General features: G+C 41.4%; 1 protein-coding gene across 1 annotated transcript in view; it reads right to left on the minus strand.

The window, feature by feature from the left end:
• LOC147727979 (sodium-dependent organic anion transporter-like) overlaps nt 1-23218 on the minus strand; it is a 205023-nt gene that overhangs the window by 68082 nt on the left and 113723 nt on the right. Inside the window, exons 2-3 of the mRNA XM_086963214.1 lie at nt 17406-17494; nt 16070-16245 (exon numbers count right to left, since the gene is read on the minus strand). Of these exons, the coding sequence (XP_086819340.1) occupies nt 16070-16245; nt 17406-17494 (265 nt within the window). The remainder of the gene's footprint in view (nt 1-16069; nt 16246-17405; nt 17495-23218) is intronic.

Consider the following 23218-nt stretch of genomic DNA (forward strand, 5'->3'; position numbering starts at 1 on the left):
ACACCTTAACAATCAGACAGAATCAATAAGTGACTGAATTAGCATTACGGCAAAAAGTAGTGATCGCTAAAGCTAACATCAGAATTTATTTTAGCAGGAGGAGTGCTTCAGGATTTCAAATGCATAATCATGAGAGCTATGAGTACGGAGATTATGTGGGCAAGCTGCTAGCGCTCTGCACAAGGCAGAAGCTTGCTAGGATTAATATCCCAGGGATTAAAGGGCAGGACAGACTCTATGTCACAAGTTTAAAAGACGTTAATAAAGTTTTTGAAAGCTTTTATCAGGATCTATACTATTACGACCCTTTACCTATCGACAAGATTGAAAAAATCATGGGGAACCGACAAAGGGTAGTCGAGGAGTCAAAACAGGAGTTGGAAAGGGATATAACGATAGAGGAAGTTCTACATGCTCCACACTTTATGGCCTCAGAGAAAGATAAGCATTGGGCGAATTTTGCGAATCTGGCGTTCGCAAATTTTGCGAATTTGCAAACTCGCAATCCGCAAAATCCGCGAATTCTCGCGAATTTGCGGATTTTTTTGTGTTCGCAAGGATTTCTGCCAGTTCGCAAGGATTTCTGCCAGTTCGCGAGGGTTTTGTACCAGTTCGCAATTGCGAACTTACATGTCGGCTCGCAACGGTCACGATTATGTTGTTTCTACGTCTGGTTCATCATCACAGGTTCCCAGAACCCTCTGTTTCACCCCTGCCACCCTCTGTTTTACCCATGCCATCCTCTGGTGCATCAATGCCACCCTCTGGTTCATCATCACTGTAGATTATGGGGGGGAAAAGCAAGCACACCTGCCTGCTTCAACTGACATGAATTAATTTGGGGTTGATTTCTTAATGTGTCACTGTTTTAAAATTCCAGTCTGGCACCTGCTTCCTTATCTGTAATTTGCTTTCTGTTGCAGTGCAATTTTTTTTTCCAGGACCTTTGTGGCCTACTTGTAGCTATTCTATGAGCCTGCTGTGAGGGTCAGAGCAGGGTCATATAATTGTTGCAAGTAGCAACTGAACTCTGGAGGGGCCCTTGTCAGGAAGCACTACAGGGAATGGTTACTAATGATGAGTTTGAACTTTTGAACCTGCTGAATGCTTTTTTTGTGTTCGCAAGGATTTCTGCCAGTTCGCAAGGATTTCTGCCAGTTCGCGAGGGTTTTGTACCAGTTCGCAATTGCGAACTTACACCGCATGCAGCAAAAAATCCGCTGCGTGCGAATTTGCGGATTTTGCGGGAAATTCGCGGATGTCGCGGATTGCGAATTTACCGAAAATCCGCAAAATCCGCGAGCGTAACGGATTTTCCGCCCATGCTTAAAAGTGGTATTCCCTGATAGAAATCCTTTGGAGCTCTACAAGGTAATACTGGCAGAGATAGCCACCCTACTTCTGGACTTGTTCTAAGGTGTACAACATAGCAGGACCCGCCAGAATCCTAGCAGGGAGAAGATATAACCATCTTCTTAAAAACGGATAAGCCTTCAGATAACCCTGTGTACTATCGGCCCATAGGATCTTGTCATGGATAGCCCCACTATATATGAGTTGGCTAGAAGTAGATTGGCATGTGGTATGCTTCTCCGACAGAAGCCAGCTACTACAAGAAGACACCGTTCGAGGTGGTGATAGCAACCTGGAAAATTTGGAGCAAAGTGGCTAGACTTATGCAGATACACAGGTATAATAGCTATACACCTTTGTAGTGATCCCCTCTGTTTCCCGTAACAATGTATGATATCATGGGCAGGCAATGGGATCAAAAGGGCATAACCAGATTAGGGGACTTATTCTCAGCCAACCATATCCGCTCATTTATAGATCTCTAACAGAGATATGGAGTAATTGCGGGATCTTAACATAAGTACATGCAGATTACTAGCTTTTTAACTCAAGTAGGGACCAAAAAGCTCTCCGTAAATAAAATCCCACTATCGGAAGCCTTTGTCTATTCCCAGTCTAGGTTAAACACATATACAAAATCTTACTGGACATAGTTCCTGGTGGCCTAGAAAAGATAGAAGCCAACTGGGCTAGGAAACTGGAGGATCCTTACGTAGATTGTTATCAGTCGATGGCATTAGGTAGGGAAATCTTTCTCTCGGCCATTTTAAAAGCTCAGCATTATCAAACCATTTTCAACCTCTACTATACTCCAGCTAAGCTTTTTTGCTGGGGTAAACAAGAGAATGATAAGTGCCCTAGATGTACTCAAGGGCCAGCAGACTTGATATACATGTTTTGTAGCTGTGGGAAACTGTCACTTCTAAAAGAAGGGATTGAGGACTTTTTTTATGACTCAATGGGTGGAAGGGTCTGCATAGCTCCATTATTGATGCTTCTGGGCTACGACAATAAGGAACAACTCGATGTATCCCAGACTAACTTTATCTTTATTGTGTTGGCTGTAATCCGGTTACTTATTGCTACGTTGAGTAAGGATGTCAATCCCCCCACTTATCGGGCCTGGCTTGGCCGCTTCCTAGCCATATACAATCTCGAAAGAACACTGTATAATTGTAAGGGTTGGCGTCAAAGTAGGAGAGGCCACAAAATCTGGGCGCCATCTGGATGGATGAGAGAAGGATGGTTGGGTTTGTAGGAATGTACGGTCTCCCAGGAATCATGCTGTAGGAGAAGCTGATCATTCACTATCTGCTCCTACCTGTTTTTTTGACTTCACATTTCATTGTATTGTATTTTATTCACTTTTCTACTCATGTGTTTTACACAAGATTTATACCAGATGCATGAAATGTACACACTATTAATTGCCAAATTGTAATATTTGCTCTTATGAATGCTTTTACTCTCTCCAAATAAAACAACATATAATAAAATCACATCACATGACATCACTAATTACATCATCCAGTGACCAGAGTTTGCTATGGCATGGCGGGAGAGGTGCTCCTACCAAGCCATAGTAAACTATAATGTCCCAGGAGTGGGCACCCCAGGACATTTGCTGGAGCAGTCCCTGGTGGTGGCGGTTCTCAGGGACATGCAAGGCTCCTGCAGGGGGGCCGCACGGCCCCCTCCCCTCTTGAAAATGCAGTTTGCCCTGGGGAGGTGGTTCTCCCCTGGCCAGTAGGGGTGGCCGAGCGAACATTTGTAATGTGTTAATCCCCGGGGCAGCGGGAGAGGCCATAGGTCCTCCCCTGCATGTTTTAAAAACATAGTGTGCCCCGGGAAGGTGATGGTCCCGAGGCTGCATGGGGCCGAGCAGGTCCCCCACATTTTCATTGTTACAGCGCCGGGGAGGTGGCAGTCACCGGGGCTTCTGATAAGCCCAAGGGGGCCCCATGGGACCCCATCCTTCATGCACATGCACATCTTTTCTTTAAAAAATGTTGCCACAGATTTGCGGATCCACCATAAATCTGCATCAAAATAAAAACAAAATGAAATATTAATATAAATATATATATATACATATATATGATGGCTGGTGGCGTTCTGGAATAAAATGAAGCACTGAATTGGGTCTACCTCGTCTTCTTGTTGCAAGTCTGTGTGGAAGTTGTGGTTGGAGCGAGCCTTGTTGCATATATATAATATATATATATATATATATATATATATATATATATATATATATATATATATATATGTTATGTTATGTTATGTTATGTTATGTGGTTTTTATTAGGCGCGCAAATGCTCCAGCTAAGGAGCGTCTTGGCGCCAGACAAGGCAGCTACACAACACAACTAAATAAAACAGCACAGAACACACAAACTAAGGAAATAAAAATGTTTTTAAGGCGCGACGAAAAGAGAGCACATCGCTCATGGCGCGAATTGCCGGGGGCAAGGAGTTCCACAGAGCAGCGGCCCGCACTCGGAATGAGCGACCACCGGCCCTGCTTCGCTTAAAGCGCGGGACCACAGCCAAATCGAGATCTGACGATCTTAAGGGTCGTGCCGGAATGTAATTGGCCATGAGTGTCGTGAGGATCATTGCAGGGGACCCCTTCAAGATCTTATGGGCGACGCAGAGGACCTTAAACTGAATCCGCTGCGCCACAGGGAGCCAGTGCAATGCTCGAATGGTGCTGGAGGTGGGACAGAATCTAGGAAGACCCACCACCGCTCTCGCAGCAGCATTCTGGATCCGCTGCAGGCGCCCTATCTCAGCTACATTCAGTCCGGCCAACAAAGAGCTAGCATAATCCAATCTAGATATGACGGTAGCTTGGATCATGAGTTGCCGGGTGGGGGCATCAAAGAACTTTAGCACCGGACGGAGCCCACGCAAGATGCCGAAGCAGCAAGCAGCCGTGCGTTTAGTGTGGCATGCAAACGTAAGGGAAGGGTCCAACCAGACCCCGAGGTTTTTAAGCTCGGCGACTGGGATGGGAGCGGAACCCAACTCCTCCGGCCACCATCTCTCTCCCCACAGTTCCGGTCGCCTACCAAATACCATCACCTCGGTCTTACTAGCGTTTAGCTGGAGACAATTAAGCGTCATCCACCTAGCGACCGCCCTCAGTCCTTGTTGAAACCTAGGAGCGTCGACCTCCGCATCCCCGCTGATCGTGACCGCTAGCTGGGTGTCATCGGCATATGATACCATGGTCATACCCCATAGTTTGACAACCTCAGCTAGCGGCCTTACGTACAGGTTGAACAGCGTAGGACTCAGCGAGGAGCCTTGGGGGACGCCCAGGTTCAACGGGTGGAATTTAGACTGAAAGGGTGGGACGGTCACGCTAAAGGCCCGGTTTGATAAGAACGACCGGAACCAGTCGAGTGCTATGCCGGAAACACCAGCATCCTCTAAACGCTGCAGAAGGATAGGGTGCGAGACGGTGTCAAAGGCAGCGCTTAGATCTAATAGCACCAGCGCTGCCGTTTGTCCCGCGTCAAGCACGGAGCGGAGGTGCTCCACCATATACAGCAGAGCCGTCTCCGTGCTGTGACCTGCCCTAAACCCATTCTGCGTAGCGTCGAGTATGTCAGCTCGACAGAGATGTTCTGAGAGCGCGGCATTTACGTGTGCCTCCATCACCTTGGCCGGCCACGGCAAGAGTGAAATAGGCCGATAGCTCTCCGGCTTGCTTCCATCCAGGCTAGGTTTCTTCAGGATCGGTCGAACCATGGCTCGCTTCCACTTAAGTGGAACGACGCCAGAAGTCAAAGACGCATTGACCAAGGAACAAAGCGGAGAGATGTCATGTACCGCCAGGTCCTTGAACACTTCGGGGCAAAGTGGATCCTCAGGGGACCCAGATTTCACTTTGCAAGCCAAAGTGCCTAGGCTATCAGGATTTACCAAAGGTAAAGAACACAGCCCCTCAGATGGTGGAGGCTTAGATGATGTCATCACCGAGGGAACGACCACAGGGAAGCCCCGGTAAATAGCATTCACCTTTTCTAGAAAAAACTCTGCCAACTTTTCACAGTGCTCCAGAGAGCTCTGATGTGATGCTACAACCTTTTTGGCAGTGAGGTCTTTCATTACCTTAAAGATAGCCTTTGCTGGGTTCGAACTGTTCCTGAATTGTGTCGCATAAAAAGCGGCACGGGTTCTACACACCGCCCGATGGTACACCTTCACTGTAGCCTGATATACGACTTTCTTAGAGCTGGAGTAGGCTTTGCGCCAAGCCCGCTCTGCGCGCCTGCAAGACACCTTCAGGGCTCGCAGAGAGTCATCGTACCAAGGGCTGGCCTTACCTAAACCAGTTCTGCGGGTCACCAAGGGGATGAGGGTGTCCAAGGCCCTGGAGACCCAGTCGGTGAACCTGTCGTACATCTGATCCGGAGGACCTGAGACGTCAAGCGGGTCAGCTGATAAGAGATGGAAGAACTCATCTAGCTTAAGTTTGTTCCAGCGTCTTTTTGGAACAGAACACACCATTGGCTTAGATGGACTAGCCACGATAGGGCAGTGGAACTGTATCAAATAATGATCAGTCCACGCCAGAGGTGTGTAGCTGGTGACACATACTTCCGTCAGATTGGTAAAAAACGGGTCAAGGGTGTGACCCCCTGAATGTGTGGGCTGCGTCACCAACTGAGTAAGCTGTAACGCTTCAAGGTCGGCCAGGAAGCTGGCAACTGAGGGACTGCTGGAGTTGTTAAAGTGCAGATTTAGGTCTCCAATGATGGTGAAATTGGAGCACCCCGTAGCCAGATTGCTAACAGCCTCGGGTAACGCTGCTCTGAATGTTACTTCACTCCCTGGGGGCCGATAAACTACCAGTCCCGACAGGGTGAAGTTAGATGAGATGGCAACCTTAAACAGAGCGCTTTCGCACCCCGAGATCTTTTGCCCATGCCATGTGGTAGGGTAACAGGACTTGACAGCAAGAGCAATATATATATATATGATCCCAACCGCTTCTTTCAGCGGTTTAAGCAGGCGCAGACCTCCTCTCCATCAATAAATTAAATGTCAGATGTTTGAATCATCAGAAAGCCATCACACTAGTCAATGTGCCAGCAGTGCATATTTATTTAAGAATGTGTCAGAGCAAGTGCCCTCCCTGACTCGTTTCGCTCCGCGGACGGAGCTTGGTCACATGACGCGTCAGGAGTAGGCAGTGCAATAAATGGTGATTAAAAGCCCAAGCGCCTAAAGAAACAGGATGCATGGGTCACACAACAAAGCAAACAAGCAGTAATGCAACAAAATATTCACAATAAGAGCTCAAAATACTTTGAAATGTTAAGCAAAGAGACACTGTTCAAGCATAGTGCTTGAGTATGAAAAAAAGGGGGCCAGATGTGACAATGCAAACAATCATATACACGTTAAATCCATTTTACAATGACATCATCATCCGATGAATTATGGAACATAACCACAACATATGCATTCCTTGTTTCCTCTTCTATAATATCATAAAAAAGTATATCATGGAAAAAATATATATTGCAAGTGCAAGATGTGGTTAAAAAACCATATATGCAGGCCTAAATAGAAAAAGTGTAAATCCTCACCTTTTATAAACCTGTGTCTCAAAGTGCTTGAATGCTAAAGTGCAAGTACATAAAAAATCATCATATTCAGATGTTAGTTACATTGGAATACATTTAGGCGATAGGAAACTCCTTTGAAAACCTATAGACAAACATTGTGATTAGCACTGAACACCAGCAAGTACTTATCAAGCACATGTGAACATGTCTTCAGTAGATACATTGAAAATGAAGCATTAGGGAAATATAGATCAGACAATGGTTAAGCAAATAAACACACATTACAGAAAATGATGTAATTCATCAAAAGCATTTAACCTGTTGGGAGATCTAGTGTCGAGCAGTAGGATGAAAAACGCTTCTCTTTGACGCAACAGTTTTTCACGGTCACCGCCCCTGCCCGGATTAGCTACAGAACACAATAGAGTATATTTCAGGTCTTTCAGTTTTTTATCATGAACTGCTTTGAAGTGGCGAGCCACTGGATAATTCATATCAGAGTTTACTATGGCTTGGATGTGTTGCAATATACGTTGGTTAGCTTGCAACTTGGTACTTCCAATGTAAGAGAGTGAACATGTGCAGGTAAGTTGATAAACTACATAGTCATTGCGACATGTGAGATGTTCTTTTATTGGAATGGGTCTCTCATTGAAGGCAGATGTGTAGTGTGTACCATTGACAGCAAAGGTACATGCACAGCATGAAGTACACCTATAAAAACCCGGTTTGTTGAGCCAGGTGGTTTAAGGTGGGAGCTCAGGTTGTGTTCTATCTAAAGAGTCTTTCATAGATGGAGCCCTCCTGAAGGTGAGAGCCGGCAATTTAGGCAAAAATGAACCTAGAATCACATCTGTTAAAACTATCGTCCACTCTGATCTCATGATCTTGCTTAACTTGGGTATCTGGGAACAGTAGGTGGTGATGAAACGAATTGGGCCCATAGTGGCGGAATCAGGGATGATTTTAATTTTTGGAGTAAGAAGTTCCTCACGAGGACGAGCTAGGGCCTTAGCAAGAGCCCGATCTAAAATGACTCGATTGTAGCCTCGCCTGAGGAATCTTTCCCTAGATTCCAACAAACACTGGTTAGTAGTGTCTGGACTGCTACAAATACGTTTGATGCGAATGAATTCTCCCAGAGGTATGCTATTGATGGTATGTGGGGGGTGGGCACTGCGGACGTGCAAGATGGAATTGCCCGCAGTGCTTTTCCTGTGAAGTTTTGTCTGAATGGTGTTATGATCAATATATACCTGGACATCTAGAAATTCTGCAGAGTTCAATGTGATATTAGCAGTGAATTTTAAGTTCCTGTTGTTTGTATTGATGTCATTAACAAACATAGCTGCTTGTTCATGTGAGCCCTTCCAGACGATAAAAATATCGTTGATAAACCTCCAATAGTGGACGAGGTGTGGAAGCCAATGCCCATGGGTGACCCCCAGAACATGCCTCTCCCACCAGCCAACATGAAGACATGAATAGCTGGGGGAGAAGCATGAACCCATGGCCACTCCGCGTTACTGAGGGTAAAAATCCCTGTCAAATTGGAAGTAGTTGTTATAGAGGCAGATTCGTATCATCTCAAGTAACATGAGATTATGATCTCTCATGGCAGCCTCACGTGAGTCTAAGAAATATTGGACAGCTTCCAAACCTTGTAGATGGTTAATACTGGTGTAAAGTGCCTCAATATCCATCACCAGGAAACAAAAATCAGGACACCAAGTGATTTGACTAATCTTAACCAAAAAATCAGTGGTATCTTTAAGAAAAGAAGGAAGAGAAATCATATGGGGCTGTAAAAAAAAATCCACATACTTTGAAATATTTTCATTCATACTACCTTGGGCAGAAATGATAGGACGGCCTGGAACAGGAACGGTGCATTTGTGGATCTTAGGTAAAAGATAGACAAGAGGGGTGATGGGATGTGCTACATTAAGGAATTTTGTTTCCTCCTTGGTAAGTAAGCCTTGTCTATACCAGAGATTGATATATTTCCTGGTTTTCTCATGGCTGTTGAGCATCACAAACTTAGTAGTTTTAGTATAGCACAGGGGGTCACCTATTTGGCGGGCTGCCTCTAAAACATAATCATTTTTGGCCCACAACACTGTATTACCCCCCTTGTCCGCACTCTTCACTATCACCTGGTTATTGTCCTGATTTTTTTTAACAAGTTTAGCATATTGTACATTGTTAAAGTCACACTGTTTTTTCTTTCCAAGCACCGCTTTGTTGAGTATCTTAAGTTCAGTGATAATCCTGTCACTGAAGACATCCAGCGCGTCTTTGGGCATCAAGGGCTGGAATGTGGATTTGCCCCGAAAAGAAGTAGTTGGTGATTGGTTAACAGTAATGACTTGACTGACTGTAGGACTAGTTTGAAAACTTTCTTCATTGGCTAAAGAGATCAGAGTTTGAAGTCCTGGCAAATTCTTGACCTGTAATGGCTCCTGGTCTGGTGTTGTCGCTGGCACGTTAGCGATGATATTTGGATTTTCAGGATGTAACAAAAAATATTTTTGTAGTTAAATTTTTCTAATAAATTTGAATACATCGATGCGTGCTTGGACATAATAGAAGTCATTAGGTGGACAATATGAAAGGCCTAGAGAAAGGAGTTATTCCTCCGCCTTAGAAAGTGTCATATCAGTCAGGTTGATTACTGTATTATCTTGTGCGCTCGTTACTTGTTCCAATTCCTGCGCGTTTTGCCTCGCCCTCCACCTCTTTTTGGCAATCCGTTTCCTGCGGCGGCGTTTTTGACTACCACTTTGCCTGCTGGTGGAGGATTGTTCTGTGAGCGCAGAGAGTACCTCCGGTCCTCGCTGACAAAATTTAATTCGTCAACCACTGAAAAGCTTGTCAGATCAACAGAGCCTGCGACAGCAGGTGGCAAACTTTCCTCAGAGACACTAAATGATGCTACTGATAAGTTGTCTTCATTAGTCAAAGTGGAACATGAAGGTGTCGTTTGATCAGTAGTTACACCCGGTTTCTGTTGGACGGACATAGCTTTGCGTTTGTAGGAGTCGTATTTACGAGAAAAGGTAAAAATACGACCTGTCGCATAGTCTTGTTTATCCCGTGCAAATTTGTGAATTTTACGCTCTTGAATAGTTTGCTCCAACTTTGTGAGTCTTTGGTCAATTTCTTTGCGGGTGTTAGTTATTAATTCAATTTCACCAGTGGCTTCCAAAAGTGCATTTACCTTGTCAATTTCAGTTAGTAATGCTTCCCTATCAGAGTGGGCTTATTTGATTAAAATCAATAACATATTTCTAGATGACTGTAAATTATTCTCTGCCCATTCCTGAAGCATTTTATTATCCGGGTTTTCATATGTCGGAACAATCATTACTCTTAAACCTCTCGGAACACGGTTGGCCTCAAGATACTTTTCTAATGATTTTTTCTCCCACCACTTCGATAACTCGCTACGGAGTAATTTTTCCAATGTCTTTAGTAGTTCCCTAGTGCTGCTGTTGGTGTTCGTGGTGCGACTTTCATGTGTAGTTACAGACGTTGCAGTAGGCAGGTTTTCGTAGAGAGCCTCCGCCGCCGTTTCCCTACTCCTAAGCGCATCGCTGGAGAACATATTTGCATACAAAGTAGACAGCTTTGAATATGCCGCTAGACTGCTGTTTGGCTTGAATCAGGCAAAAGTTCTTGCTGGAGTTAAGCCCAAACCCGCTTAAGTTCAATAATGTTAGTTCAGTTCGCACGCTCGGTGCCTTACCGGATTCCGCCTCGTAATGCCGCAAGAAGTCCGCCGACCTCTCCAGCTCCGAAACTCCTCTCCAGATCAGGTCACCACTTGCACGAATGAATGAAATGAATCAGTCCATGAACTGCGGGGGGCACGGCAAGCAGTACTCGTTCAGTGAAGCTGTAGAACGCCGAGGCGTTTCTGGTTGCAACCAATGCCGTGCCTCGGATAATGGGCGGGTCCAGGAAACCGGAAGCAAACCAATCCCGGTATTGAAATGAAAAAAGGATCCCAACCGCTTCTTGCAGCGGTTTAAGCTGGCGCAGACCTCCTCTCCATCAATAAATTAAATGTCAGATGTTTGAATCATCAGAAAGCCATCACACTAGTCAAAGTGCCAGCAGTGCATATTTATTTAAGAATGTGTCAGAGCAAGTGCCCTCCCTGACGCGTTTCGCTCCGCGGACGGAGCTTGGTCACATGGAGTAGGCAGTGCAATAAATGGTGATTAAAAGCCCAAGCGCCTAAAGAAACAGGACGCATGGGTCATATATATTACAGAGTGGCAGTAACCACTCTGTAGTTATAGGTAGGTTTACTCAGAGATAGGAATTCCTCTGATGTTTGTCTCATAAATAATTGTGCACCTGTTTTTATGAATAATTGAAAAACTTTGTCGACCTATTGCACAGTTACATTGGTGAAGGATTGAAAGTTTGGTGGCGTTTGGTCACAGAAGTGGAAAGAAAAAAGGGTGGTCCCAAAACACACTTGGAATCTGATGCATTTTACTTAGATTTTTGTATTTCAAGCAGTGCAAAAATTGTCAGTCGAATTTTGATGAAATTTGGATGGATTGAAGATTATGTTGTGTAGATGAATCTTTTTGTGGTTGTGACAAAAAAGGGTACTTATTTGTAGACTTATTAGCATTTCAACTTAGTGATATCTGTTAGCACAGTAGTTTTGAGGTAATACCGTGGTACATTGTGATGGTAAGAATTAGGTTTCATATGTGTTACCTACCTACTAACACTTACGTTAAGTGGTAATAGGTAGGCAAATATAATTATGAGTTAGTATGTATTTTAAAAAAATATTATGGAGTACTACATAATATTTTTTTAAATAAAAGGCATGTTAAACCATCGATAAAGGTGCATCTTATGTACTACTGTAGTATTGTGTCAACTAGTTAAATAAATATATAGTAAATTATTTTTAAATGCCCATACTTATTTTCACTATATAAAAATGGTAATAGGTTAGGAACAACAGTAAAACTTACTACTTAACTATGTTGAAAACTCTAAGCCACAGCATTCTACTAAAATGATTATGGCTTCTTTTAAATTTGTAACGGCAGACATTAGCCTATTATACACTGCCGTGTTACAGATATGTACCATAGTATGCTGTTAATTTACCATGGTATACCATGCCACATTATATTACTAGGGAAGATATTTAGGATTCTATTGTGTGACACATACTTTTGCAAGGGCAACACAATACTAATGTACCATTTACCAAACTACGGAACCCTAACATGTGCTAACATCTGTTATTCAGTGTCAAGATACCCATGGGTGAACACACGCTTTACAAATACATATTTAATGTTATGTTATGCCCTGCGTTGCTTGGTACATGGGCAAACATGCCATGCAGTGCATGTCGCTGAGCCTTATCTACAGCCCTCCACACTATCATGTATATAATACCCCACTACACTGAGTGGCACTACACTATACATCACTCAACTCTATGCTACTCCACTGTACGCCACCCTGGTGTATACCAGTCCACTGTACGCAGCTGACCTCTCTGTGACTACACTGTACAGTATTCCACTCTATGCCACGTCACTCTATGCTCTGCTACTATATTCCACTCTGCTCTACAACATACTTCTTTATTTCACTGTATGGCACTCCAATGCACTTTACTCCACTGTATGCCACTCTTGAATCCTCTGTGTGCAGAGTGTGACAAAAATAAAAAGATGACCACATGCTGAAAAGATGGCAGCAAGGGCCACCAACCATTTTGAGATGTTAAAAATAATGCAATTAGCTTCACATTCTAGTTATCTATTGTCCTATTAATACTATTAAGCATAAAGAAAATTCTCATATGCAGACATTGCCACTCAGTTTGGCTCTCAGTTTCCCATGGAGGAGAGCCAAAACATATGTCAACATTATAAGTGAGTAAATAAAGGAAACAATTTTCACATAGGTCAATGGTGGAAGCAGTACAAATATTGACATTTGTACCCTGTTTACGAGCCATGGAGTAAATGCTGATCCCTGTGTGTTAGTCACACATAACAAAACCTATGTTTAGGGGTGTGGCTTGACTCCCAAGGAAGATGGTGGCATCTGTATGACTCCCGTCGGACCTGCGCGGGAGGCAGGCTCTCAGTGTTTTTGGCCTTTTTTACAAGCCCCTTCTGCTGCTTCGGTGCCACACACAGGCAGGGTATTTCTTTCCCTGCCTACAAGTCCGGTGCTGACATGAACTTCTTCTTCTACCACAGTGCAATTCTCCACTCAGTGGTGGCTGCCATTTTACGATGCGGCCAGTTCACTGCAGCGGAACTCAGTGCTAAGAGTATGGTGTAGCTTTTTGACTACTGCATTTCCAGACCATATTTTCAACAAAGTCATGCTTCCTTTTTGTTCTTTTTTTAAACTATTTTGGAAGGCTGAGACTGAGGGTTGCTACTTTATGGCATGATGGAAGCTCTGTATTTCTTCACCCAACCTGCATTTTTGAATGCTATTTCTCCACAATATGTAGTATTTTGCCTTCTCATTACCATGTTTGTGACTTAACATTTTCTTCCAGCACTCATTTTCGCTATTCTCATTCATAATAATCTCTCAACTCCCACTCTAAAGTGCTCAGTTAAATTGCTAGAATCTGTTTTGCCCTCTACACCTATAGATTATGTAACCTTTTTTAAGTCCACCATTTGGCATAATAAATTCATATTGATCAATGGTAAAACTTTCTACTGGAGATGGAAAGGTATAATTTGGGTGAACCAATCATATGCCCACCTTTTATTTGACTTTCCCTCCTCTCTTCAAAATAAATACCAGTTGTTACAAACTGCCCTCTGTCTTGCATATGCTCATTTTAATTCACATCCCCTCACCATTCCAGCCCCTGTTAGTGAGCGACATAATCTCCTTCTAATTTGCCTCAAAGAGTCTGCCATTTATTCTCATTTGCACGCACCCAGTATCACTAGAGTCAAGACTGCCATAGAGTTAGCCTGGGAACAGGGCTTGGGTTTGGAATGTGGACCAAAATTAGGAAAACGTTTAGAGTGGCAACCACTCTTTTTCATCTATAATAGACTTTTCCTTTCCCCCACTGGCCTGTATAAGATGTATATTGATCTCTCTGATACTTGCTGAATATGTTTCTTATTGCATGCTGATTTAAAACACTTACCTTTCACCTGTCCTTTTGTTTAAGATTTTTGAAAAACAATTTGGGCTCATATAACTTAATATTTCATTGTACAGCCCCTTTCTCTATTGAAATATCTTTTTAGGTAGTTTATCAGATGATTGGGGAACCTGTCCTTTCAATGTATTGGTGTTAGACCTACTCATTGCAGTTGCATTTAATCAAATTACTAAAAATTGGAAAGATTCAATTAAATTATCTTTTCAGGCTTGGTGGTATGAATTTTTTCATGACCACAGATTAGATACAGCATCTGTATACCCTATTTTGCTTGCTATGAAACGCTTATTATTATGGTTTCCTGTGACTACGTTTATTGATGATAATGACAAGCATTCTTTTAGGCCTAATCCATTACAACAAGATGTTTTACAACCTCACTGACTTTCCCTATTTCGATATTATTATTATTTGAATATCTTTCTTGTTCATATAGTACTGTTAATATGTATTTTTTCCAGACTTTCCTTCTTTTCTAGCATTTATATCCCACCTACTTAGGTACTTTTTTAAACGCAAAATATATCTGTATTATTGTGTTATTTTGCTTACTTTTGTTTTCATATGATTCGAAAAAGATTACTTTGAAACTACAACAAAACCTATGTCTAGAGCCTCAGGATAGTGGTGTGTAATATTTAATCAGCGTTATTTAAAGAATCCCAATAATACTGAATTTTTGGTTATAGCCATAATAGGTGTGTGAGGGTACCACTGGTCCCACATACCTTCCAGCATGTATCAACACATGTTTGACCCATTCCCAAAGGTTTACTTAGTGCAGTACCAGTATGTAGCTATATTAGGCAGTGATTTTATGGTGATTCCTAACTTAGCTGTACTGTGGTTCCAAACATAAATCTTCCAGCTCTCTGTCTTCTGAGCTAAGCAATCTGATCACTAATTTATATCCATTTTGCCCTGGAGATTTTTAAGACATGTTAGAACTCAGGAGTTTATAAATACCAATGATAAGCTTTTTGTCATAATCTTTTGTAGGGAGGCATTGCTGAAATGTCATCAGCAGGTGACTTACCAGTAACTTGAATGTGGAGTTCAATAACCACAATCAGACGTGTGTATATCGACAGTGCTCAGTTTCAAGCCAAGCATATTCTCGATTCAAGAATATAAGTACTTCCATGTCCACATTTCTCCTATTCGTTTGAACCATTGCTGGTGCCATACTTCAAAGGAGTCACTGTATTTGGCCGAAGTGAACTCAGTATCGTCTAGTATGGGAGAAAACAGTTAGGAAAAACCTGGTAAGTCCCAGCTTGCCAGCTACTTTGTCTCACATTGCAAGGGTAGCTCTGGTCAATGAAGAGGAGGACAAACTCCAAGAGAGATTATGGTGCATTCCTGCTCTCTCTATTTGAGGCAGTGCAGCAAGTTGACTTGCTCCAGTGTGTCAAGTGTTAGTAAATCTGGCCCTACGCATTTCCTTGCACAGTAAATAGCGAGATAAATGTATCTGACTCAATCAAATCAAAATAGTAACAAATACAAAGGATATGATGCAAAACATGTAGTAGCATATTTCATAGACAAACCTGGGCTCTAGTGTATATTTTCAAAACTTCTTTAAATAAAAATGTAAACCATTAGCAAAAGATGTGGCCTATCGACTAGAGCTACTTACCATGGAACTGGGAAATCAGGTTTGAACTTGGCTTCATATATTATGATTCTGGCCAAATCACCTTATCTCCCTGCACCTAACAAATGGTCACATAATTTGGTTTTCTTGGAAACGTCTGTAATGCCCTTTGGCCAAGTTTGTGCTACAAAAAGTTTTTTTGATGATGTAAGGCTTTTCTATATTATTCCCATGTTGTACTGGAAAGTATACCTCTATATCTAAAAAGCCTCTATACCTGGCCGACTCAATTCTCCAAATATTTTTGCAGGTGCTAGTCTGGCTTACCTTCTCCAAGGCTGGCGCACAACAATCGCCATTGCGAACCCACTGATGTACCCAATGAGTGGATAGATCATCCCGATAATCACAATTGAGAGATCCATGTTCCAGGATCCCTTGTATAACACAGCGCTCGCAGTTCCAATCACAAGCATTAGGAGGCCACCGATGACTGACCCAACCTATTGGAAACAAAAACAGCACACCCAAGGTATTTTCAGGAAAAAATGGTGTTGTTATTTAAAATATGCTTCTGTTAAAACAAATTAGGTCATTATTTAGAGTTCTGTAGACGGGATACTCTGCCTTCCGCCATATACCATAGGCTATAATTTGATATAGAAGATGGGACATCGGCAACGTTTGTGACATCAAATCCCATCTGTCAGACTCTAAATAAGGCTTTTTGTTGTTATTGTTAATTGTATATTCTTGTAGTTGGCTTAAGGCTATACATATAGGCCATATTTTGTTCTTTGTTAATTACAAATAAAACTGTTACTTCTACTACTACTACTTTTAGTGTTGCTACTACTACTACTGCTGCTTCTAGTACAAACATTGCTCTTACTACTGTGTCTGCTAATATCACTACTACACTTATATCAATCCAACTACAAGTTCATCTACTACTACTATTAGTGTGACCACTAATAGCAAGGCTACTTTCGGATGCCCCTTCTGTTGCTATCTTTTACTCTTCCTAGGGTTCCAGGTACCAATAAAAGGCAAAGTAATTTAAACTATGGCAAAGACTTTTGTAATGCAATTTATTAGCTCCTTAAAGCTGTTGTAGTATGTCATTGTTTATTAAACAATTAACTGTGATTATAACTACTGGTACTACTCCAACTATTACTCCTATTAATACTGCTTTGGCTATTACTACTGCCACTACTGCCAATACTACTGTTGCTACTACTACTAGTGTTTCTAATTCCACTAGTACTGTTACTTCTGCTACTATTTCTGCTTTGGCCAGTGCTACCACTTGTCTGCAGCTGCTACTACTGTTAGTACTACTGCTATTACTAATTTCGCTACTCCTACTTCTCTTGCTACTACTATTGCTGATGCTGTTACTACATACTGTACTATTGCCACTACTACTAATACTGATACAAGTGATACTACTACTCTAAATACTACTACGGCTAGCTATGAACTTTAGCTGACTTGTGTGTCACTATCCTTTGTGCATTTGTGGGTCTGTGGCCGTCCTGGGCTCCAGGTAGGTCTAATAGAAAGGTAAATTCACACTATGTCAATGGCTACCACATTATAATTCCTATGCCACTGCAGCTTCATAAGAAAAATAGAAAAAAGCAGACTTTGGACTTACTTTGGAAATCAACTTAGCCTTCTTTGGCCACTTGTAATTCACAAACATTCCCCCAGCCACTGGTGCAACCAGGCTTACTAATGCAATTCCTAAAAGGGAAAACAAAGAATGTCTTTGAATGCTTAGAAATATCCAGTGCAGTGTTTACAACATTACTCATTGAAGGCATGCATACACACAGACAAGGGAGAAGAAAGCATATCTGCATTAATGGTTTATTGCATCAGTTGATGGATTGGTGCTACAGCCTATGAGGAAAACCTTAGCGGCAAGCTTAATATGTTTCCTACAACGTAGTGCAGCAACCAAAGTTGCTGTGCTGCATGCATGGAAGGGAGCAAGTAGAACAGAGCCAATCCTGGCACACTTTCTGGCTCTCTTGCTCCACGCACACACATTTGAACAATAGTGCAAAAGTCAGTACCTGATGGCTCGCATAGGTTTGGTACTGGAAGGGTCCCCTTCCAGTAAAACTATTATTATTATACCTACTTTAAAACAGTTTCCGCTTCGTAAGTGTGCTGTAGACTGTAGCACACATGCAAAGACTGTATTAGTAGGTATGTATGTATATGGTATTGATATACCTCAAACCTCGTTAAAAAGCCGACAGGGTGCTCTACTGAGTCAAAGGCAAGCACGCAGCCCTCCAGTGAAACAAGCGGTAGCTGTTTAATGGATTGTTACTGCATTGTAATGTAGTTTTCTATGAAGATATGTGCTAAAAAAGTTGAAAATGTTTGGGGAAAATACAGCTTTTCTACTACTTTGGGGCTACCTCAACGAGGCATGCATTTTTGGCAAAAAGCTCCATGTACAATTATTGGTAGATGTGTGCCACAAACCATGGATAGTTGAATGGGAATGCCTATGTACCACCTATGGGACTCCCTCTTGAAACAAAGTAGGGTAAAAGAAGTGCAGAGAGCTACTTTGCGTTACTTTAGGGCTACTTTCCAGTGTAAAACTTATTTTGTGCTGGAAAATAAATCCTATATAAACACTTAGTACTGGTTTGCATAACTTTTGGTGAATTTGCAGTGGCACAATGTTTGTAAATTTGGCCCTACTTCTAATCCCTGAATAGTCCATTACATCAGGGTACATATTTTACCTGCTAACGGAGAACAAAACCTTCTGTAAGGACTTCATACATAACAAGCCTCTTCACAAGAGAAGAACACAAAAGCTTAGATGTAATTTGTATTTACAAATTGAGAATCTTTGCTTCTCTCATCCAGAGCCTTAGGCATGACTGGCTATTGGTTTGATCCAATGCTACTGGCATATTTACAATATTTTGGCGTAGGGCAGCACCGCAAGCCTTCTAGCAGCGCTGCCCTATGTCAAATGGAAAGGGCAGTAATGCGCCCTATGTACAAGATACGGCGCATTCCGGGTCTTTTCTACCAGTATTGGTGCACAAACTGCAGCCGAGCATCAAGGTAGGCACCACATGGTGCAAGGGTGTCTGTGTAATTGCCATGATTGTTTTTGTGCAGGAAGGGACCCAAAATCAAAGGAGATATTTTCCTCATTCTATGTGCGCTGCAGAATGCAGAACACGTTGAAAGAGGAACAAGCAAGGAGAAATGTATATATTTCTCCCTGTTGTTCCTGCTTTGGGAAGGCGTTAGGTTTGGTGCAACCCCAGATTTTCACTATGTTGTAAATCTGGGGCAGTGTCAAAAACCATGGGTGTTGCATGGGAAACCACACCCAGCAACACCCATGGAACATCCCTTCTACACAAAGTAATAAATGGCCTAACTCCATATTTACAAGGCCATGGAAAGCCTAGCCGGGTGGCTCTGTGTGGCCTTGTAAATATTGGCCAGCACACTGCTCCTCCAGAGTGTCACAAAAGTGATGCACGGGCATTGTAAATATGTTCCTTTGTCTTGACTTCTTGTCACTTCTTCTATTACCTTACAATATTTTAAAATTATATCAGCCTTTACAATTCTTCAATTCCCCACCTTTTCCCACAAAATCCATGCTCTCTCCTTCAAAAAGACCTACATGAAATTGGGCACTGATAGAGGCATGTCGTACAATTATGCGCTAAATTTACATGACTTGTTTATTTGCAAATCGGTGTTGGACAGATCTTCACAGTGCAGATACCTGCAAATAAAAAAACACGTGCTCACTGTGACCAAAATTGCCTCGTGTGTGAATTGTGCATAAAACATATACTTAGCTCCTACATGAGTTCACACATGCACCATTTGTCTTCATGTTTATGTCTGGCTGGAGAGCACAACTATTGACAGACTTTGTGATCAACAGAAAAAGAGCTTTCAGAAGCACTACTTGGGAGAGAGACTTGGGCCCCATCCAACTGTTGGTTCTCTTATATGCAGCATTTGATGGAACCAAAGTTGCCTGCCTCTCCTGCTCTCTTTCATTTGTGGGAAAGCTTATGCTCAGTGGAGTAGGACTGAATTGTTTACTGTTTATTGTGCTAAGCTGTTTATCAAGGCTATAGTCCTGATTGTTAGTTAAGAAAAGTTGCTATAAAGGCGATAGGCCTGACATATTTATTTTGAAAAAGCATATGCTAAAGTCTGTAAGCATTTAATTATAGATTGTTACTACTATGTATTAAAGACTGGGAAAAGGTATTTTATTATTTGGAATCTTTTATTTTACACAATAGGCAAGGGTTTTGGTGTTGATCAGCCCCATGGTAAAGAACGGGACCAGTGGAAATGTACTGTGTCAATCCTTGTTTCCCCTCCTGGGTTAGATAGTATTTTTCTTTGATAACTGTAATTTTATATCCATTTGCCTGATGTTTGCCTTGTTGGAAAGCTTGCGCTCAATACAGTATGTCTGATTTGGGAATGGTGATAAGTCAACAATAAAGGCTACAGGTCTGATTGGTTCACTGGCGAAAAAAATATGATCAATGCCATAGGTCTCATCTGTTTATTATGAAAAGTGAATTGTTAGCACGCCGTGTTACAGGCTGCAGATGGGTAGTGCGAGTTAAAGGTTTTTACTGGGATGATTATTGATCGTCTCTTTCAGAAAGGTTGTATATTGTTTTGCCATTTGTCATATTGTATATAATTCGAATATTATACATGTGTGCACAATGCTTGCCAGTTTAGGAAGAACAAGGGGCAAACAAGAATTGAACTAAGGATATATTCAACTTTGAACCATTAGGACTGATTCATATCTCTACAGGGACTGTGTTTATCAAATAAAATAGATGACAAGGACTGTCAATGAACACGTCGGACATTATTTGTACAGTAAAATATTGCTCTATGTCTTTTGTCCTTATGTGCAATCGTACTTTTTGATTTATCGTACATAATTCAGAAGTGCGTGACACCCTGAACATCAAAATAAGAGCAAGCTAAGCAGAATTTGTAAATATCTTTCCATCCATTAGTGAGCACCACCACTATAGTTAAACCCCATTGAGGTATATTTGATTAATCCCTATAGAGAACCAACGTGTTTTTTGCCCATGTGGGTTATTCGATCTCATTTTTTGTCTTTTTAGATTTAATGCTTTCCAGTTTACTCAGACTGTAGTAGGCCTGTGTAGGTTTTGGGGTTACACCAAGGGTAAAGGCTGTAGTAGACAAGACTTTTTTTGTTGGCAGCGGACTCGTGCATAAAATGGGGATAGAATATTTGCATTATATTAATCCTTTATCAGACCCTCTCAAGAGAGATTTCATATTGTTTTGACAACGGTATTTTTGGACATGTTTGTAATTTTATTATAATTTGCCTGAATAGAGTTCCCAAAAATTGATAACATCCCGCACGTTGGACCAAAGCATGCAAAAGACCATACCTACAAGAGTTCCCTTGTCTCTTCCATGCAAGAATCTATGCATTAATCCTTTCACAATTCCGTCCACCTGCTGATATTCACAATTTTAACTTTACATTCTTTCATCTATTCAGTCTTTCATTCAGCATTCAATCTTTTTCTCCATTTCATTAATCTATTGGCCATTCCATCCATCCATACTCTGATATTCATTTACTCTGCAATCTTTTCATCATTCGTCCATCTATCCATTCACTCTTCCTTTCACCCACTCATCCATCCACCCACTCATCTATTCATCTTTTCTATCGCCATTTCTATGTTTCTTCCACCCTTTCTAATGCTCGTCTTCCCTTTATTTCAACCCTCGACCCATCTCTCACTTTTCTATCAACCCATCTTTATTAATTTTAGCATTAATTATGATCTTTTGTCTGCCATGTTGCACACAGGCAAGGGCCATAAAGAACTCCACACCCGGTGTAGCAGCTAAAGCGAGGGGTTTATGACGCCCCAATATACCTGATGGTTGCATTGTGGCAAATACTATGCTCAATAGAGTAGGTCTTCCTTGGTTCTGCAGAAATTCCAATTGTAAAGTCAATAGTCCTGATTGGTTTGCTTGGAAAAGTTATTTTAGATGCCATAGGTCTGATCGGTTTGCTATGAAACATTATGAATAAGGTAACAGGCTTGATTTCTTTATTATGAAACTCATATGTTCAAGCCAGTAAGCCTTTAAGAGTGGTCTGTTTATTCTTTCACACAATGTTATAACCTGCAGACATCAATTTGATTACATGAAATATCACAGATCAGCTTTGTATTCGAGGATTTTTGTGTTAATTGCTCCTTTATGTATCTATTTATATATATTAATACATTGAAAAGTTGTCATTTACAAAAGCTTTGAAATTCACTGAAAAAAACATAGGTTTCAGGCCTGATATAGTTAGGAATTAGCATTTAACAAACCTTAGAAAGACACTGAAAAAACCATAGGTTTTAGGGGTGTTATAGTTAGCTGGACATTTCACTCGTACAAAACCATTGAAATTCCTCGGATATAGTTAGTTGTACTCACTACATCTCGCGCGCCCGCAATCCACTGCTGGTGATGTCACATATTACATCATTCATTTTTTTTTTTTAAACAATTTTTTATTGAAGTTCTTTGGTTTCTTAAAAATCTGAACCGTTATATACAATGTCAAAAATCAAGATCAAGGCATATGTAAAGTAACATTACATGCAGAATACAAACAAAATAGAATAAATTGAAATAAAAATAAAAATAAAAATAAAAATTATAGGGCTACTTTTTACCAAGCAAAAACAGATCCATAATTACTCAAAAAACGAATCCCAAGTCTTTTCAAATTTCCTCAACCCTCCTATCCGTTTTGCATATAAAAATTCACTTCTTCTAACATTTCTTATCTTTTGCAGCCATGCTTGGAGCGACGGGACCTGAGTTGATCTCCAATTTTGCAGTATTAACGACCTTGCTACAGCCATTGCAATATATAACAATTTGACGGTTTGATCATCAATTTCCAGTTCGATATCATACCCATAGAGCATCAACTTTTCATTATATAAAATCTGAATCTTACAATCAGTTTGTAGAAACTTAAATAACTCATTCCAAAAGGGTACAATTTTAGGACAGTTAACTATGGTGTGAGACCAATTAGCAGGGAAAAAGTGCTGGCATCTAAAACAATTGGCAGATGTGTTAACGTACATTTTTGAGATAGCGGCTGGTGTATAATATAGCAGCCATTTATTAAAAAATAACATTCTTCTCCAATTAGCACCCCGTAACACTTTAAATTTTAACTCATTTAACGTTTTCCAAACATTTACAGAGAGAACATGATATTCTTGATCTTGCCATTTTTTAATAACTTTCGGGGTGACATCTATCTCAATTTGAAGAGCTAAACAGCGTTTCCATTCCCCTGGTTTCTTGGACCTTACGACCACAAACAAATCTTCCCATAGCTGA

The sequence above is a fragment of the Lissotriton vulgaris genome, chromosome 3_1, assembly GCF_964263255.1.
Source record: "Lissotriton vulgaris chromosome 3_1, aLisVul1.2, whole genome shotgun sequence".
In the NCBI taxonomy this organism is placed as follows: domain Eukaryota; kingdom Metazoa; phylum Chordata; class Amphibia; order Caudata; family Salamandridae; genus Lissotriton; species Lissotriton vulgaris.